The following is a 21,754-nucleotide window of genomic DNA, read 5'->3' as shown; positions in this document are numbered from 1 at the left end:
ATGTTTTATGTTCAGACACATTAAAAGCTGTTTTCTGCCAAAATAATTCAGCACATTTTAGAGCGAAGAAAGTCCATCTAAACAAACTGAAGAGAAAAAATGTAGAGAATATATAATGTTATATATATATTGATACACAATCAGTCGCTCTTAGGAAAATAAAAAACACTTGAAATCCACAAAGTGACTGCGCTAAAAATTCTTGTCAATCATTTTTTGCCAAAAACGTTATTTATGATCGAAAAAAACTGATAAAATTAAAGATATTCTTTTCTCAAAAAAATGAGCCGCGCACATACAAATACACATTTAGACATACATAGACAAAAAACATTTAAAGAGACTGTAGACTGGGGAATCTGAAGGTTATATCTGAGTCAACAGCAATAATCAAAATCAACATGAGACAACAATAATTCAATAACAATGAAATGAAATCTGTCTTTCCTAACAATAACATTATGTTAGTATAACATGACAAAAGGATAGCATTATAAGCATCTTCATATGTAACGCTGAATAAAGCTATCTACACACAGAGACAGTAGCAGAGAAAGAGTGCACTGAGCAGGGTTGGTGTTGTGTTTGGTTCCTACCTTTCTCACTGACTGACTCACTCTCTATCTCCACGTCCTCACAGCTGGTGTACTCTGGTGTGGTGGCTAGCTCCTCCTCCGAGCTGCTCAGCGACACCTGCCGCATCTTTCCTCCCTTTTTGGTTTTGTGGGGCTTGGGGGGTGGTGGGCGTACCGACTCTGACTGGTCTGAGCTGAGAGAGTCATTCCTCAACATGCTTTCCATCTTCTCCCTCTTGGTTTTGCGAACAGCTGAACTGGGGTCTAAGTGGTGTTGCTGCCTCCTCATGGGATCCCCACCCATACCCAGGTCACCTCTCCGCATGTCCCCTGATCGATCACCCAGCACAGGGCTACGGTGTGGCGTCGGGGGGCTGTGGTTGGAGGTTCTGTGGCCTCCAAGGCCAGGACCCATGGGCCCAGGAGAGGAGCGATCGACGGAGTAGGAGCGCTGTCCCGCCATCGGCGGCCGGCGCTCGGTGAGATGCTGACGGGACAGACGGATGGGTCCTGGGTCGTCCTGCTCCGTATAGGCCAGGGAAACATCACTATGGCGGCGCTCGTGCCTCAGGCGGCCCACCTCTGCGTGCATCCTCATCTGCTCCTCATAGGGCTGTGGCTTAACAGGGTAGCGTGCCAGGTTGGGATCGCTGCGATAGCGCGTCTGGAATTCCTCCTGGCGCTGCCGCTGGAGGTCATACTCGCTGGGTGGTCCATCTAGCTCCTGGTCCAGCGGGTATTCCTGGGAGTGCCAGCGTCCGGGGCCCCGCCTGTCCCTGTAACCCATCCGTGCCGCATCCACATCTGGGTACATGTGAGGGCCCCGCGGAGCCCGCCGAGGGTCCCCATCCCCATAGTCAGACGGTGATCTGGGCATGCCGCCGTCCGTCGGGGCATACTGCGAGTGGTCGCCCCCCTCCCTTTGGTCGTATTTTTGGTTTGGATCCCTGGATGCAGATGGGCTTTGTTTCCTGTGGATCAAAGACAGGGAAATAAAAGAGTGGAATTTAGTGGTTGGTCCACTTTGAACTGGATGTTCTCTGATTCTTTTAATACACAGTATGTATCATGATTTATTTCTAAGCCCGATAAAAATCACATGATTAAAAGAACCGAGCTTTGTGTGTGCATGTTGAAGCTTTATTTAATTCCCAGTGAGTGTGGCTGCTTGTGTGCAGGTGGAAATCAGGAGGTATCAGTCAGACAATAGCCTCACTGTGCTTCCTCACACACCTCTGTGCTACGAGGCAGAAGCTTCAGTCCGAAGTCTATAGCTACACTTTACTTTGCCCTGCACTGTGTAGGCCTCAGTCCTTGTCAAAACCTGAAAGCCTGCTCTGTTTCTGTCACACACAAATACACAGACAAAGGGAAATGGGATGAAGCACAGGATGCAGCACCACTCTCTCTTCTCACTGCAATAGAGTCTACACTAGTGATAGACGATACATCGGCCTGCCAATAATATCGGCCGATATTTGCGTTTTTTAGGTGGTATCGGCCGATGCTGCGTAGTTTGCCAATAGTTTTTTCCCGGCATGATTTAGAAACAGGTGTCCACAGGCAGCTCTGTGTTGTGTTATCATTGTGTAATTTTTAGGATGTAAATTGAGGGAGCAAAAGTGGTATCGGCTCCAAATATCCGTTCAAGAAAATCGGCAGTGTATATAGGTCATCAGCTATATCGGTATCGGCAAAATCCATATTGGTCGATCGCTATTCTACACGCTCTTTAACATGCCTGCTCCTTTTAGCACACTTCACATGCAATTGGCATGTTACCTTTAGATTTTATAGGAAAAACGTAAAAGGAAAAACATATGTCTTGAGCTGGACCAATTACAGTAAGCAGTAGGACATGAAACACAGGTAGCTTTGCAACCTGCATTCTCCAAATACACGTAAAAAAAGGAGAAAAACAAATACTCAATGCTGTTGGATTATTTAATGATTATTTAATTTACAAGGTTGCACAGACTTCACACAGACAGTGCTGTATCCGATATTTAGGCAATCTTTCTTTTTCATTTTGATAGCATCTGATTACTTTGTTGATATAGGTGCTTAAATCATCATCATTTGCAATGCATTATAAACAACAGGAGGACAGAAGATTAACAACACAGCCAGCCTGGATATGACCTGTTTGTGTTTCCAAATTAATAGTGTGATAGTGTGTGTGTGTGTGTGTGTGTGTGTGTGTGTGTGTGTGTGTGTGTGTGTGTGTGTGTGTGTGTGTGTGTGTGTGTGTGTGTGTGTGTGTGTGTGTGTGTGTGTGTGTGTGTGTGTGTACAAAAGGAGAGAGATGATGAGGAGACAGTGTACTGAAAGTAGTGCCTTGATAAATGATTGTATGTGTGTACACAGCACAATGGACATAAAGGAAGTAGTGAGACAATAACAACCTATCTGAGTTCTGTCTGAATTTATGAACCTGAGAGGCAGGTGCCCATTTATTTATCTCGAAACTTTTTTCCTCCTGGTGAAAACATCTAATTTCACTCAGAACTTAAAAAGAAAAATACACACTTAGTAGGAGGGTAGACTAAAATCAGAACATATTAAACTCATACTTTGTTTCAAACATTGTCTGAATCGTGTGTCCTGGTCTTGATAAGATAGAATGGTGCTCTTTGCTACAAGACTACAGAGAGGTCAAAAGGACATCCTAAGATGGATATTTTCAAGTACGGTTACAGTCAGGAGCCCCATATTTCTAATTCTTCAATCATTTAATTATTGTCCGACTGTCTGAAAGGAAACCAGCCAGGGTGATGGTGAAAAGCCTGGAGGAGGCTAACTGTGCAATAATGCATTTATCTTTTGTTAAGAACCAATTATTCATGAGCCACTTTTCTCCTACATTTCTCCCACTTTTCCTCTAAAATAATAATGACATATTGGTGAAGAAAAAGCTCTGTGAAGCATTCCTTTAATTTTGTACGTGACAAATTTCCATACATTTCAATGGGCTTAATAAATCACTGCTGCCAGCCTTGCTTAGTGGCCAAGGTAAGGTCTCCTCACGTGTGATTGGCTACTGCGCAGAACCACAGAGGAGGTTCGGTCCCTGCCTACTATATCACAGACCATTCACACTGAATTATCTCAATAAAGTGAAGAGGAAGCTTTAAGGGGAGGTGCTGATGAATGAGTGCTGTGTAGAGTTCCTGAACTAGTGTACAGTTCAAATATGGGCTGTCAGAGGGAGGCAGAAGTTGAGCAATAGTGCGTTACAAAATGTGCTTTCCAGCATCCCTAGTACATAACATCAATATTTACTTAATAGCAGAAAGGACATTTTCTTTCGGAACTTAAATGTTTTGGCCAGTTAATTTTTTTTCAAATCTGCACTAATCAACATTATTATTTTAACAACTGATTAAATTACTATACTGTATATATGTGAAAGGGATGTACATTGTAATGAGAATTATCACCTGACTCTACCAAGTGTCTTGAAGCAGACAGACAAAGGTTAGTGACGAACTGGTGAACATAGTTGAGCGTTTTGCAGCTACAGAGACAGATATTTCCCTCAGGAGTTCGTGGAGACCAAACCTGAGCCAAAAGGACAGTGTATATTATTGGAATATTGAATTTACGCTTGACAAGTGGCTGAAAACATGACTCAACAGAATGCTAATGTCGCTCCATGTCTGTTTGGTGACTAAATAGGCAACTGTTTGCTTACCATCTTTCAATAAGATGATAATAAGTTCAGTGTTAAGTATATGTTGCTGCCCCCAAGTGGTCTGCTTTAAATGTGACATTGACACAGAGATTATTGTTTAAACTATTAACTATTGTAAAAACTATCAGTGACAACTTAATATCCTTAAATCAAATGATTCCCGATCATGTGAAAGGCCTGATAGTAATACTGATAGACAGACAAAGGCAAAAGGCCATTTCAAGTCTTTGGATTGCAGCTAGCTCACACAAGTGACCTCTCCTTTCTGCTACACATCCAATCAAATGCTACCTATCACCTTAGCGCACAAACGAAGCTTCGCTAGTGATTCAGAGGCGGCTGGAGAAACATATGAGCGTTGCTGCATTATTCATCACCTGCTCCTGGACACTAACTGAGCAGTGCTTCATTCACAAATTCAAAGTGAAGCCGCAGCAGAAATTAACTGCTGGAGTAGGGGACAGGCGGCGTGACTTGGATGGGAGAAAATATGGAGTCGGGGAGTGTGTGATGAGCATGAGAAACATCTTTTTATAGTGACTTGATGATGATGGAGAGGTGTGTTATGAGTGCACGTGTTCTCTTGTGCATGCCTCTGCGTTTATAGCTGTGTGTGTTTTATGTGTGCTGCACTGGCTGCCTCAGAAATGCTTCACTTTGGCTCTCAGCATGTCCTCGGGGTTTCAGGCAAATGCCTCCTCTGGGATGATGTCTTGAAATCCTACACCCTGAACACACACATGCACACAGAACATGCACATAGCAACTACAACAAACATTAACAAACGGCCCTTTGACCAGCTCTAACTCATCTTGACACAAGTATCACATTTCCCTGCTCCCATTTAGCCTTGTATGTCCTTCCTGTCCAAACAGAGAAATGTCTACGGCAGCTAGCAAGTAAGCTAGCAGCCGCACTCAGTTCCATCAGCATCTGCATCATGATGCTAACACCACTGTCGACCCTAAACAAGCCTTCGGTAAGTACAACAGAGCAGTGGCGCAGCACTAAATTTTGTACTGTGCATTATTATTATTATTGCTCCAGCTGCCACTGTAATAGCCTCTCTGCAGATACCTCTGAGCTCTCCACAGCTCTGCCATAACACACACTGCTGCTCTTAGATTTGCTTTCCAGTGACACAGACAGAGATAGGGAGGGGGGGGACAAAATGTGAAAAGGGAAAGGGAGAGATCATGACAATGTATGTGAATTAGAAGAAGCATGGAAAATAAAGCAGGGACAATGCCAGTTAACTGTGACCTATAGCTAAACATGCAGCCGGTGTTCATGGTGCACTCAGCCAAGCTTGTCAGGCTCAAGCGTGAAGCGGCAGGATGGGACACCACGGGATCATGATGCCCGCGATGCTGCACAGAAGCCTGGCTGCTGCGACGATTGAGTCACGAACCGCACAGTGACTTACTCCCTCCATCACACCACCTTATATAGCGAGATGCGTGTGTGATGTCATCACGGACATTATGGGCACAGAGCCGCAGCACAGGCAGCGTGGTGTGCAGAAAATCAACCAGCAGTGAATCATCCTAACAGGACGACAATAGAGAGGCATGTTAACTGTCTGCATGATACAGTGTGGGAATACAGGCAAATACTGGTGTACTGTTCTGTACATCTCCTGCTGTGGGAATAACAGCAGCCCTCGTTGCTGCTGCTGTCCTATTCTGAGCTAACTATAGAAATCCTCTGCTGTGACAGAGTATGAAGCACAAGGCCTCATTCAGTTGGCGACAAGGACGTTGAAGAGGATAAGACTCAGGGAGGGAGACACTGTGTTACTGGCAGAATTACTTTTATATCGAACATGGAGGAAAAAAAGATTCATGCACATTTGACACTGATAGTGTGGATGTTCTTTGGGGTCTAATGGCTGTAATCTCTGATATCTAAGTAAGAAAAGGTCTCTGTGGCTCAGAGGGGTAAACTTTCATACTTCATAGTGTAAATTAGAAAACACATCTGTAAGATGCTGCACAAACATGCATTCTGTGTTTGGTTTCTGCACAGCCTTAACCACCTCCTTTGCTTCTGAATTCAAATATCATGATCATCTTTTTGAAGGACACTGTCCTCATCAAAAGAAGCATAATGTATCAAATCCATGGCTCACAAAAATCATGGGATTACACTATGGCCCTGCAAGATTAAAAAATGTGACCCTGAAAGATTAGAAGCGACCTGACATGCTTGCCATGATAAAACATTTATGTGCTGTCATTTTTTTTTAAAACAAAACAAAAAAAACAATCGAAACACACAGTGGTGTAATGAGAAGTGGGTCGGTCTGTGGTGTCTGCCTCATCAGATGTGTTCCTGTCCTGACCTACTGACAAGATATGATCAGAAACATCCACAGCCACAGCCCAGTTCCCAGGCTGCAAATGGACTAGATTGTCTAAGTGGGTCATTCTCTCACTCTATATGTGTTTGTGTGTGTAGCACTCCCTACACTACGATGAAAGGCCTGAGATCAAGCAGGAAGCCCCTGTGGTCGCAAATCATTAACATTTGATGTGGGTTTACGATAAAAAAAAAGGGACCTTCTCACACAGACATTTACCCAGAGCATCTGCAACACACTAGGCTAGTGAACAATGTACAGTGTGAACACCTCAGCCCTAAGCCACAATCTCTTACAAACACAGTCTGTGATCTTTATGCCAGTACTGATGCACAGTACTGGGATCATGATTCATTATACCATTATTCATCCATCTTCGGTAAAAAGAATAGAGGACTTGAATGTAACAACCGTGGCTTTTGTATTGCATGAAATAAAATTAGAAATAACACTAAAAAAAAAAAAAAAATAATTATATTCAGGTTGCTTGTGTAGCAAAATGCTCTAATTGCTCTGTATATGGGGAGCTGGGAGCAGCTAATCACAGACACAGTATGTTCAAAACAAATGATCGGTCACACAGTTTACAGATTTAATGCACCAGAGCAGACACTTTTCATTAATTGTGAAGGCCATAATTGTGATTGTGATCATATGATCGATTTTGCCTCATTTACTCATCCTCTCATAGCTTCTATAATGTGAAAGGCAGGATTTGTAGAGGTTTTATAAGCTAAAAGAAAGATAAAGGGTGAGAGAGAAAATGTGGCCTTATAAAAGACTTTCATAGCTAATGAATTAGACCATGGGAACTTTCGTCCCCAAACCCATTTGCCTAGGTGTGTCTGTATTCCATTTGAAACCAAAGACACACCACAAGCACAGATCAATAATTGAAAGACAATGAGGGGTGATGAACCCTTCACAGATGTTGCAGGTTTCATTTGCTGCATGCATAGGCACTTTGACACAGGTACATGCACACTGGCATGGATGGAGTTGCTGCTTTCTACTGCTGTGACAATTACCCATGAGGCAAAGAAAGCTGCTAAACTGTTGTTTAGAACTCACTGTACATGCAAGCGGTCTCACGCTTTTTTTATAAAGCTTTATAGACAGGGGATATAACACCTGGCATTTATAATTAAGAAAAGAAACACAACATACGTGACACAGTTCTATAATTGAAATGTTCATATGTTGACTTTAAGGGTAAAAAAAAAAACCAAACACACAGCATTATCACAGATTCTGCATCCAAACCGTCTACATTATGAGATATAATAAGCCTTACTGATAGTAAATGTCAGGTCTTGGGCTGCAGCTCAGCTCCAATCTCTGCCTGGCTGCTCCACGCAAACACATGGCCTTCTTCGTACAAACTCTTCACAAAAGCAGTCCAGTCCAATCCAAACTATTTAGTACCAGTGCGGGCTCACAGCCTATGACTGAGCCCTTGTTGTTTTTCCAATCCTCTCTCTTCCAGCACTAAAAAATGTCCTTGTTTTAGATTCTAGAAGGCTGTGGGTGATCTGCAGACAGCAGCAGTAAATGCAGTCTTGCAGCAGCACTCTGACTGTGTGACACCGGCTCTCTCTGCTCCGCCTCTGCTGCTTCTGCGGCCAAAGAAACATGTTAAATAAGAAAGCCAAAAGCAATCAAGGTGAAAATGCAACGCTGCCCCCGCGGGGATTGTGCCACCTCTACTTTGCGGATAATGTCGAGAAGTCAAATGAGAACAAATGAGTGGCGCCGTGTTGCAGAGCTCTCCTCTCTTAGAGGGAATCTGGCCCACTAATGACAACAATACATCCTGGAATGGTCTCTATTGAAATGAGATAACTAGAAAGAAAGCAAGAGCAGAAGAAAAAACGAGCTGAATGTGCGCGTCTCAACTGAGAGCAATCAGTGAGGAAGAGACGAGAGGAGGAAAAATACCTCTAACGGTCCATTTACGGATGCAGTGTCAAGGTGTTCCAAGACTGACTCGGCCGGGCCAGTGTGTATACGGGACGCTCCTTGGAGTAAAAGCAACAGATCTAAATCCCCTGCTACCTACAATCAAACCGGGGTAAAATCCTGGAGCAACCGAACAGTTTAGCGGCAATTCCTAATATGTCCATATAATCCAAATGATGTTGTAGTATCACCATGACCTGCTTTTGTTCTGACGGTCTGCTGCGCCCACATTTCCCTGCAACTCTACCTGATGTGGATAGATGGCACAGTCTATGACCCTGCTGCAAAGGCTTCTGGGGGCCTGAAAGCAAGCTTACTTTTGGGTTTAATGGCATCATCATGTGATCGCTACGATTGGCTGGAGGTCGAGCAGCGACCCTGTCCAACCAGCCCCGCTCAGTCCTCTGCCTAAAAAAGGATTACATTCCTTGCTTGATTACTAGTTGACATCTATCGCCAATCGCAAGCAGAGCAGGAAGACTCACCTAATCTCATTCAGCCTGAGATAGTATGATCCTTAAACTGACCAAATTACATGTTTTTTTTTCATCCCCAGGGTGGATTTTCAGGCATCAAATCAAATACAGAGGACAGAGAGCAATGGAGAAATAGATGGGGGAAGAGAGGGATAGAGATATGTCTCTATCCCATAATTTCTGTGCATTACAAAACGGCTCAAAGACTTTTTCCTGGTTCTGCACCATGATGACGTAGCTGTTTTTCAGTGACCTGGTTTGATAACTCTACTCGCTGTATGTGGATTATGACTGCCTGTATCTAGGTGTTGTCTAAGTCGTTCTTCCTGCCTCTTTCTTTTCACTCTTCTGCCTCAACACATTTCACATCTGTCACCATGTTTCTTCAATCACTTTCCCTCCTTTGTTCCTCCCTCCTCGTCTCAGCCCTCCCATGAGACAGGCTTTGAGTTCCACTGAAGATGCACTGCTAGTTTGTGATGGCGGTGGTGACAGCTGACTGACAGGAGCCTGGAATCAGGGAGGGCAGGTGGGCGATGGGTTGTTGACACAGCATTTAGGTTGGAAGGAGAGGAAATGGTAAAGGACCTTTGGGGATGTTTTATCACCACAGAGTCAATAATTGAGCAACGCTGCAGGCTCTAGGTAGCTTTGGCTGGGATGAGCCTCTGAACTTCAGCCCATCAGTGATAGAAGGACTCTGAATGGCATTGGTTAAGTTTGAATGTTTGTCAAAATTGGACATATACTGCTGCATTTTAATTACATCTATATTTCCCATAAACGCCATATACTGTAACAGAACATTCACCTTCCTGGCATCACCCTGTTTTGAAAAGAATATAGAACAACATCTGAAGAGTCAATATGACCAGTGAAGCTAAAATCAGTTGAAATCTATGCATTTCAAAAATTGGAAGAAGTCAAACAGTTCTTGTTCTGTGCTTGAATAAAATCTCCCATGGTGCTGTTAAGTGGTGCTCCCACTTCTCTCCTCAAGTACACCCTGTCCTGTGAAGGATTTGTTCCATATTTTCACTCCTGCACATCACATCTACTTAAGAGCTCACACTTGATGCTGAAACTGTTCAGGTACATCTGCTCCTACTGCTACAGGAAGCATAGCAATGATGTAAATGGATCAGGGCTGTAAGAGATATGATGGGTCAGTAACTTGCAGGAGATCAGGTACTTGATGACTGGATTAGGAACTGCTATACACATGGTAGCTTTCCCACCAAATTAACCCTCTTTTACTATGTAAAATGCACTGTGTACAAGCTATGAGCCCCAGTCCTATTGTTATCTTCTTATTGAAATTAAGTAATGGGTGGTATGGCCAAAATCTTTTATGCCGATATAAGTAATTTCATATCTCCATAACAATATATATCATGATATAGCATGTAAATGATGTGTATGTAATATTATATATGAAATAACCACATGGTAAAACCTTTAATTGTATACTTGTGTGAATTTAATACTTGAAAAATTAAAAGTATATAGTGTATATTCATCAGATTTGTAAAATGGCAAATAGAGAGGCATAGTGTAACAGAAAGTGTACTTAATCACATCTGAATTTTTTTCTGGACACTTGATAAGACTGCAATTTCCCAGTTTGGGATCAATAAAGTATTTCTATTCTATTCTAAGACAAGAGAAAATGGGGCCACCTTTAGGCCATACACACATGCACAGTCTGATGTAGCACCGTTATAGCCACAGTAACAGAGGAGCCACTCCCTCACTGCTCTGTGGCAAGTTTGAAGTGGACACAAAAGCCGTTTCTCAATCTGTGTTCTTGTCTACTTGTGTTCTGGTGGACTTGTGAAACGTCATCAGTCGCAGCCCAAATACTGTTACACTCCAATAGTCTGCATCTCACCAAGTACGGTCCAAATACCTGAATGTGACTCCCTTCGCCCATTTTATCGAGGGTGCATCTGTGACTCGTGTGGACTTCTGACAGCCATGTATCCCAGAATGCATTTCACATTAACGGCCGTACTGCATCATCCCGTCCTCTGGAGCGTGGACTCCTGAGTCGAACTTTCCAGGCCTGACCTACTGAGCTCACAAGTCACAACTTGGAATACTCTGCATTGAGAAACGGCTAAAGTTGTGCAGCCCAACATCCATCAGTCCAGCTGACAGTGTCTGCAGATCACTGAGTGTATTCACTAATTGGCTCAAATAGCATAGACTCTATCCAACCTGCGTAAGAGTAGACCAACTGGGGCCTTCTGTTTTCATGTTTATACTCTGTATGGTTACTACGTCTCTGCACTGTACCGCCTGATAGCTCTTCTTTTTAAGAAGAGGCACCGCTAGCGCTCTATGTAGGCCAAGCCCCAACAGAATATGTCATTAAGATTAGCTACAAGTCCGGACTGTTACACTGCTTCTTGCTTCTCCCCTCCCTACAGAGAAAGGTTAGAGGAGCAGAGCATGTGTACTTTTTATTATTATATTGCAAAGAACAATGATGCAAAAAAGAATGCAAATCACAGCTGGAATTTAATAAAGCAAACACCTCTGTGGAGCAGACACACAACCAGACAGTTCACTGGGGCAAATTTGGAGTAGCAGAGGGGTACTGTCTGTAATTATGCGTATTGACTTCAGCTTGAGTTGAACAGAGCTGCAGTATAACACAGAGAACCGTTGCAGTGTGGGGTAGCGGTGTCCTCTGGAGAGCCTGTAAGTAATCAACACCATAACACTGGTGGGTAATTAACATTTTTTACCACATAGTTGAACCTATGAGATGGAAGGCTTACACGTGATTGGTACTCATCTGTGACCAAACCCTGCTGCTTCATCACCACATGAAAGACATCGTCATCCCTTGTAAAGAAACCTTATAACAATAATATGTGCCGTGTGATGACATGTGGGAAACAAGAACTATCTTTTAAAATGCTTTAAATGAAAGATGTTAAATTCCATTCAGCTGTTTCAGTTTCAGGGTCCTGGTTTAGTGCATGCTGGCTCTGACTCTTGAATAGAACAGAACCACGGCTAATGTCAATACTAACACCTGAGCTTTTCTTACTGTGACAAGTCGCTAAGGCTGTTTTCGAAAATGTATAATAATGTACTATTCATACTATATATGACGTAAAATTGAGTATGTAGTGCAATCCAACTGCACAGTGTGTGGATTACATCTATGTGGGAAATGCCTGCGTATATAATATATATAATATTTATATAGTATACAATACACAGGTACTGTTAAGAGGAAAAGCACTGGCGTTCACATGAATAATACTGTAATATTGTATAGTACTGTACAAAACATATTAAACACAACACAGAACAACATTTTAATTTCCTCAAAATATTATTGGAAAATATTAAATTGAGAATTTAGTAGGCGGTATGCTGTACATACAGATTGAGTTTGTAGTATGTTGTATGTACAGTGGTACGTTAGTATGTGATTTAGAACACAATAAATTGTTGTCAATTGACTGTTGAAAAATGTATATTGGTGAGTAACGGCTAAAATACATGGGGTGTGTATAGGGTGCAACGCGGCTGTCGTGGGATGCGACCATTTGACCATTATATCCAGTGAAAGCTGCTACATGGACCACAGAACTCAATTTTTATGAAGTTTGTCTATTTTTTCTTTCTACGTGCGGCTACACCATAGACTGTATAAAAAATGGACGTAGCATACCCGTCAGGGTCCGTTCTCTCAACTTGATCCAATCGTCCTCGTCTAAGGGGAGTCGTCATCTTGTCAGACTTTGACTCCGCCTCATTTCCTCTTATCAAAAAAGGGCATGTATATGACGTTGGGGGGAGGGAGATAACTCAATCTGACTGACGTTTACCTCCGAGGAGAAGTGAGGGCCATCGGCAGGCTATAACTCAAGAGGCCAGACCCCTAATCATTCATAAACTTTAACCACCAAAAAAATGAAAACTAACCTGGTACAAACATATTCACCCTTCTCAGTGTTAAAATATATAGACAGTTTTTTTGCACCAGGCCTTAAATAGGTTTATTTATGCTGTGAAAACGGCCTGTTTAACATGGGGTTCAATGAGAAATTACTCTATTGAGCAAACTTCTCCTACTGGACACTCGGAGAGCTGCAGTTTTTGGCACTTCTTTACTGGATGAACCAGGAAGTCGCTGTGGTGGGGGCTTGGTCTACACAGCCGTCCACAGGTCAAATCTACATTGAACTGTGTAAAAAAAACGAGTACAATCTGTTTAAAAATTGTCAAGACACATACCTCATTGTATCAGAGGACAATGTGAGGCAGCACAGCTTCCAAACCTGAAGAACCAACTGCATTATCAATTGGCTCAACTCAAAATGCACACAGTGAAGCAGGTAGCAGCCACACGCTACAGCAGAGTCTGCGTAGCAAGTAAAAAACTCAGCTGGAAAAGGTAAAGTCGAACAAAAAGTATAAATCATTTTTGATAGGCAGAAGGAAGAGAGTTTGTAATCTATACTGTTTTACTGTATACAGAATGTCAAATAAAAGTATGCTTCTCCTATGCAGGGTGGCAGAGGCTGGAACTGTTTCTACAGGGTACACATGGAACTGCCTCACATACTGTATACTTTAAACATTTAGCATGATGCAGCGTCATGTCATTGATGTTAATAGTATTTAAAGAATATCCTGATGAGTGGGGCCTAAAATGACGTCCCATGACATGGTGATGTCACGATGTATTGACACACCCTGGAGTACACTGCTGCATCACTGAGTTAGTAAAACCACTGACGGTCAGCAAATACTAAACCAGGGGTTTCAGGGAGTGATAAGTAACGTATGTGTTGTGAGTTGTTTTAATGAAAAAATTCAAAGTAGCACTCCTACATGATCCTGTTGTTTAATGACACACACAGGTCAAGTTAAGGCATCATATAATGAGTAAACAAAAGTGTCCAACTATTCACAGTTTCACACTTACACCACCCACGCATAAAAGCATAATGAAGACTTTCCAGCTTCACATGAGGGAACATCCATTGAGAGCCTCCTTTCCTGCCTGCTGCTGTGCTGTAGCATGTTGACTGCTCAGTGCTCACCAGTCATTGTTCATTTTCACAAAGTGCTCTTTGTAGTGAACATATTGAAATTTATCAAGCTATTCATAACCCAGCAAATTCTATTGTATCCAAACACCAGGCTGTATATCTGCACTGGGAAAAATGTCTTAAGAACCATAGTATCACCATCCCTTTCTCTTTCTGACATACAAGTAATTGAACACACACACACACACACACACACACACACACACATGCACGCACACGCACACGCACACGCACACGCACACGCACACACACACACACACACACACACGCACACCCTTTCTCTCCACACATGAATTTCTTCTTGGTTCTGCTAAGTATGCATTTTTCATTCCAGTGAGCAAGCTGCATTTGAAATCAAAGGCAGTGACGCTGCGCGGCTGTCTGGCTACACAGAAAGTGAGGAGGTAATAAAAAAGCTGAGGGGTGAGTCAGAGGATGCTTTAATAATTCTTGTTGCCCAAAATAACATCTCTGGGGCAAACCCGCAGCGGTCCCGGCTGGACTGGACTCATCACGTCGATCGCTCCATTTCCCCTCATGTACACTCTTCCCCTCTCTCTCTCTTTTTCTCTCATCTCCTCTGAGTCTATTATTGTCAACAGATAAGACTGCAGCAGCAATGCATGATGTGCCAGACAGTCAAGCCCTCCCTGTACCAAATATACGACAAGATTTAGCAGGTCGAAGAGGTGTGTGCACGGCTGGGAGGGGGTGGGGGGCAGATGAGCTGCAGAAAGTGTGATCCAGTCAGTGAGAAGGACTTTGAGGTCCCTTCAGAGGTGAGCAATGTTTCTTTGGATATTGTCCAATTATTGCTGACAAATGGTGATGGGGTCTTGGCTAAATAGCTCTTCATGTTGGGTTCAAGGTTGGGCCTCCATTGTCCCATACAACACTCCACACAGTGTTCTGCACTGTGTGAACAAACGGAGGGAGAAAACGAACCCGTCATCTCGTGTTACCAATGCCTTTCTAATATTTCGGCACATAACCTCTGGACTCACTTCGCTTTCTTAAATTCCACCTAATCCTGCTACTGCTCACAGTATTTACCTTTTACACAAAGAAGTGATGGTCCTGCGGAATATGAACTACAGTCACAAGAATTTACAGTAAAAGTAAGCAGTCTGCCTTTAATGGAAGACCATAGTTTGATTTACATAAGAAGGGTTTATGCTCTGTGCAGTGGCTTATAATTGGAAATCTCAGACTAAGACAGTTTTACAATGACACACTTGGTTAGCATGCTAACATTAGCACTAATATCATGTTAGCATGCTAATATAACCATTAATCCTAAAGGTTGAATATGGAGAATGAGCAGAACAGCACCATCTAGTGTCTCAAGATTGTAGTCGCAACAACAAAAAAATAATTCCAGCAGTCACGTTGCCGGGTTCGTTGCCGAGTGTATCAAGCGATCAGCCTGTTCCATGTCAGTGATGAATCATACAGGGGAACGACTAATTTGGACTAATCAATTCATTTGACAACAGTATTTAACGTTAGTCAGTCTTCAACTGGAAGTCTTTCTTTGAGTGCTGTGGAATCCGTTAGCTAGTTCTCAACTCAAAATTATTCTTGTTTCTGTAGCAATAACAGACAACCCTGGCAACCAGCAATGACCAAAGCTATTGGCTGCTACAATGGAAACAGAAAGTGACAGAAAGTCATTGTCAAACCCGTCAAAAACATTTTATAGATTTTAATAAGATTCTACATAGTCATAGCCTTTAATGTATGGCTGGGGTGGACAACCATAGACATATAAAGAGTAGACGCCGCATCGAACGTTGGGCCACGAGAAATGCGGCCGCCATCTTGGACCGGTCATTCTACCAGATAGGTTCTATGATTGACTAGGTACAGGTAGATAAATATTTAGCTGCCAGAGGAACTGCTGTCCCTTATTATATTATTATTATCTTGTCACAGTAGAGGCATGGAGATTAGCCTCTGTGGGAATGTTAGTTAATTTACCCCCCGGCCAGATGTGTGTGTGCAAGCCTGTGTAGATATGAAAGGAGAAGCAGGGAGGAGAGGGGTTGTCGTACATGTGGTCTAGTGTAAATGGATTGCACATTTCCAGCAGTAGGTCAGCGGAGGATGTGCTGTGGTTTCATGAGAGGAAGACACTTCAGAGACAGTTAATCTCAGGTCACCTCAGATATTCTCAGTTTTGTTTTTTTAAATATTGAACATGACATTGACATGAATTATGAGATAATTTTTCATGTCATGTCACTTTTTTTTTAAAGTTTAGACTATCAAAGGAGAAGTGGCAGAATCTGATCAATATTCTTTTGCTGTTAAACTGTTTCATCAAACAGGAGCAACATGATGTGGGGTTTATTATAAAGAATGAATTAGAGATTTACGAGGCAAGCGTGAACATGTATTTCCACTCTGTGCCCGATATTCTCACAGCTGAACAAAATGTTCCATACATTTTTACTTGGTTCTCCACATCTCCACTTGAAAGCAGGACGAACGTCACATGTTTGTAAAGCAGAACTGATGAGTCCAGGCTTTTTTAGTTCAGTTGTACCACAGAAGTTGAAACAGTCTGAAAAGAAAAAATCATACATTTATTTAACTAAGGAAAAATCTTAAATGGTTTGTATAATTGAAAATGGATATTACTGAACTATGCCCCGTGTTTTTGTTTGCACATTAAATACAATTACTACATAATTAAAATATGTAATAAAGAAGACATTCACATAATTAGACCTTGCCTAAAAACAAAGGACACAGTCATTTTAGATACTATACAAAGTACTCCTACAACATCACTGTCTTTAGAGCTACACTCTAATTGGTAATTGTGCAAGAACAAAACCGTGTGAAAATGATCGATTTAACAAAATGTTATATATATATTTTTATACCACACACACTCGCTCAAATGTGGACCCTCCCTCTCCTCTCCACTACCACGACTATGCAACTGGCAGAGCATGGATCATTTCTGAATATTTATTAACATATAGGGTTCGGCTCTTGTTGTTTTTTTAGTGCTTTAAATGAAAGTGTGTCTGTTTGACTTGTATTTAGATGTGTCCAAAATGTCATCTCTCTCTCTGACCTAATTGTATTGATACTCTTGATTTATAGTATGTATTTTAATTTTCTCTGAGTGTGTGTGTGTGTGTGTGTGTGTGTGTGTGTGTGTGTGTGTGTGTGTGTGTGTGTGTGTGTGTGTGTGTGTGTGTGTGTGTGTGTGTGTGTGTGTGTGTGTGTGCGTGTGTGTGTGTGAGAGAGAAAGAGAGAGAGTGAGTGAGAGAGAGATTTATGTATTCATGTATGAAATATAGCCTATTAATACTCTATAAATTATTTCTATTGTTGTGTTTATATTTATAGTGTTTGCAAAACACCTATCATACATCACATATATTATATATCAGAATATTCTATTTCTGTTAATCCCACTATGAATATTAAAATACGCCGAACCATGTCCTGTCCTTACACTGAGTGGAGCGGGCGACCGGTCCAAGATGGCGGCCCCACCGCTCGTCAGCGCCAATAGGCCCAACGTTCGATGCGGCTGCTACTCTTTATATGTCTATGTGGACAACCATTAGATGTAAAATTATTCTTGTCATAAGTGTTGGAGAAAGTGAATATTTTGATCTGCTCTGGTGTTATTTGATGCAATTTATCCAATACAGTAGTTGTCATGATATTTAACTCTGGACCAAATCCCCAAAGAAATCTAAGTCAAAAGTGTTGGACCAACAGATCTGCTGATAATGCCATCCCTAGAGCCTAGAACTGACACCCTACTAAATATCATTATTCGGTTTCTTGGAATCGAATAGAAGTCCATGTAGTTATTAAGCTAGTTTTTTTTTACTGTTATTCCGATATCAACTGGCACAATAAACACATTGCGTAAGACGTTCAGGGAATTTTTGAGTTTGTTGATCGTTGTTGAAAGAGAGTATCAGTAGAAAACTGCTGTCTTTTTTTTAATGGTGCATTTTATGTTCAGTTCAATGTTCAATTTGTTCAATAAAATAATGTTGGAAATAATTTCCTTGCAGATTTATTTGCAGTCGTTTTTTTAGTAGAACACTGAAAGCAGCAGAAAGGCAGGAATGAGAACACTTTGATATCTTTTTTGTTTTTACTGGAAGTAATATTATCACTATATTCAACATTATCGTGCATTGCATATTTTCCTCACATTGTGCAGCCCTTCCTATACTGAGGCTAACAGAGAGTAAGCCTACAGTAACTATGTAGTATGGTTGAGTCAGAGAAAGAATCACATTCAAAGTTCTGTAGACAAACTTCCCTCACAGCGTTGGGACACGTGGTTGTCAAAATGTAACTGCTTTACAGAATAAAAATGTTGATTTTGGAAAAAATAAGTTTCAAACAAGAAAGGTGACAAGATGTATTAGAGTCCGTTCATGCTCAAATTGTTTCATGGCACATTCTAAACCCAGAGTGGGGACCGTACTATAACTCTAATTGGGTTATGCTAAATACCTGAATGTACTGAAAATCCAATTGAACTGGGTACAACTCTGTAGTTAATGTGGTTCAGTTTTCTATATATATAATGCTGATAAAATTTCAACCGTGACCAGCTTAAGAATTTTATGAGAGATACTGAGCATCAATACACTGTGGCAGAAAAAAGGGAATTTTAAGTATTGCAATTACAAAATGAAGCCAAGGAGTCTCTGATAACTGCTCCTGAATTCTGATCAAAACTGTGAAACTAGGCAGCACTGTTCAAATGTCAATCCATACGGTGTTGCATATTTATATTAAAGTGTATTCAGAAACATATGTTAGTGAACCGTTAAACTGTAAAATGAGAACATTTTCAGTTGGTTGGTGGGGCTTGGTTTTGTTTCGACATGGTCAGAAACTTTTTCATTTTACAGCTAAACGGTGACTATGTTGGCTCTGACGGTTGTTTTTCTTCGGGCATGGTGGGAACGAGCAGATGCCATTAGGAGCAGACAGAAGACACTGGGAACAGACAGGAACAGAATGTGGAGGTAAGAATAGACTTTATAGACTTACACAGATCGTCTGTCGCATTGTGCTGTCAGGATATTGTGACAGTTGCAGCAAATATGAAAATGACTTACAGAAAGTTACTGACTTCAGCTTTAACCATGATACCACTGTCGAAGTCCCACTGTATCCAAGTGCTGAACAATCCCTCCTTAATGATATAATTTGGAAATATTTGTATTTCGCTCTTTACTTATTTGAGCAAATTACAGCAGCAACATTTAAAAATATGTTGCTTTTAGACAGTAACTGAGACATAGCTACACAGGTTTTGACCAACAACCACATTAGTTGATCTCATTTTCTTGATCTGGAAAAGATCTTCTTGATCTGGAAAAGATTTTCTTGATCTTGACTAGTTAGCAAAGCATGTTGAAATACTTCTGTTTCAGCGCATATTTCATATTGAAAAACTGCTGCTCTCCTCATCTTCTCCATTCCAGTTTTGTTGTTTTTCCCCACAACTCTCTCAACTTGAATTCAAACAGATCTGCTGTTGGAGGGCTTGCCTGGAGGCAGACAGGAAGCTGTGCATAATAGGAAGATGGTGCCTCCTGAGCTCTTTTCTGAAACACTTCCCTTGTCTGAGAGATGTCACTACACAAACACACTCACATTTAAACACTCCCACACACTGATATCAAAGAAACCTGGTGCAGCTAAGTAAAAGGGTTGAAGAGTTTGGGAAAGCCAAAAAGGAAATAGATATGGAGGATACTTGTCTGAAAAATTAAAAGAGATTTATTTTTGCACGTAATGAGATGTTACAAAATACACAGTATATTTCTATTCATTAAAGACTATTTTAATCTCTACTTTATTAGAGCTACACTGTGGCTTCATTCCCCCAAAGGTGCAGGATACATGCACATAGCATTCAGAGTCCAACAACTATCACAACTATTAAAGCAATCATACCTAAAAAAAATAAAATAAAAACAAAATTTAAAATGTTTACAATCTCTACTCAGATTTAAAACTATTGTGTACTTTTTCCATTTTCCCCATCAAACACAACTGCAGCACTTCCTATTAGAGTTACTTTTGTTTTTACTGCATTAAAAAAGTGAGCTTTATGACAAAGTTTCACCTTTCTTCTTTGTCTGATAAAAAAAAGCCACTCGCTGAGTTCCTTAGCGCTCAGCAGAAAGACCTTTTCTGCTGTGCTCAATCGCATTGACAAGCCAATGTCTCAATCGATGAACCCGTGGTCAGACCTTTGCAGAGCGAGACCCAGATCAAAGGGCTGTGTGGGTTAATTATAATTGCATAGGACAGTGTCTGCAACACATGCCCTGAACCAGAGAGCTGATCTGGCCAGAGGGGTCTTGGTCTGAGAAAACGTTTCATCTACGACAGCGGTTAACTTCAACTGAAAATGTGAGGACGTGGTGAACCTTTTACAAGGTTTTTATAAACTTTTTTGCCCTGAAATTCCTAGATGTATATACATCATCAGTGTACTTATCTGTCTTTGAACTATGTTTCATGCAGACAGTGACAGTAACTGGTAACCTGTGACTCATCAGATGGTTTGGCACCCAGAACCATCCGAGAAGGCATCATTATAAACTGATAGGGGAAAGGCAGGGGCTTTCAAAGGAACCTGGCAGGTGATTGGATGAACTACCTGTCTATCAAACTCTCGCCGAAGTCAGGAGAAAGAGAAAATAGACTTATCTTTTGCTTGGAGAAAAGCCTTCATTAGTATTCACTCTCCAGTTCTGATAAAACTGATGCTACTGCAGCATCTAAGCTTACCTCTTTAGGAACCGCTATTGTTTTTCAGAACGAGCGCTCGCCTCTCGTTATGTCGTCGGCCGGCTCACATTTGCTCCGGATTCAAGCGCATTACTTGGATCCGGATGAGATGGATATTCGTGTGACATATGAACCCACAATTCTCACGTGATCTTGTCTTATCATGAGAATTCAGCTGCTGTGAAAGGTAAAGTGACCTGGAAGTACCACTGCACCAGAATCCAAAACAGCCTTTAAACTTTAGTTATAGTTGTACAAATGAGAGCAGAAGTGTGGGGAAGCAGACGAGAGGAAGAGGAACGCAATACAATTCCATAAGCAGGCGGACTGTGAATGGTCTTCTGACAGGATCAAGAGAGACATATGAATAAATGGAAGGAAGCCCAGCGAGTAAAAAAAAAAGAAAATCTTCAAAGTCAGCTTCTTTCCTCTTCCTAGCCACCCCTGGAGATCAGATCAACTACTATCCTAAAACCTAATGAACTAGTAAACACTGGGAATTAAATGAATATTACATGGGGTTTCATTAACGCCAGCCAGCAGACTCCAAAAATAATGAAGGCGAGAAGTGGAAGCGGGAGGAGACGGTTACTGGAGCTTCTTCTCCCTGTTTACTCAGCATCTGCCTGCCAGAGAAGGATGCTTTTGATCACTCCTCGGCTGGGTTCTCCTCTCAGCTGCGTGGCGGGAGAAACCCAGGGAGGCCGACGAGCACCGCCAGGGCCGGCTCATTTGCAACACAAATGAACTGAGCTAATTGTACACGTGCGAGGAGACCAGGGAGCCGCACACGGTGCAATGT

At 41.7% G+C, this 21,754-nt stretch overlaps 1 protein-coding gene across 5 annotated transcripts in view; it reads right to left on the bottom strand.

The window, feature by feature from the left end:
• The window catches only part of rims2a (regulating synaptic membrane exocytosis 2a), a gene marked incomplete at both ends in the record, with an annotated part of 185,209 nt that overhangs the window by 93,474 nt on the left and 69,981 nt on the right, over window positions 1–21,754 (bottom strand). For all 5 annotated transcript variants that reach the window (XM_083918612.1, XM_083918610.1, XM_083918613.1 and 2 more), the window contains one exon: window positions 597–1,546. In XM_083918612.1, coding sequence (XP_083774738.1) covers window positions 597–1,546 — 950 coding nt within the window. The remainder of the gene's footprint in view (window positions 1–596; window positions 1,547–21,754) is intronic.

Source organism: Echiichthys vipera (genome assembly GCF_963691815.1).
Source record: "Echiichthys vipera genome assembly, chromosome: 8".
NCBI lineage: Eukaryota > Metazoa > Chordata > Actinopteri > Perciformes > Trachinidae > Echiichthys > Echiichthys vipera.
This window is presented reverse-complemented; position numbering and strand designations above follow the sequence as displayed.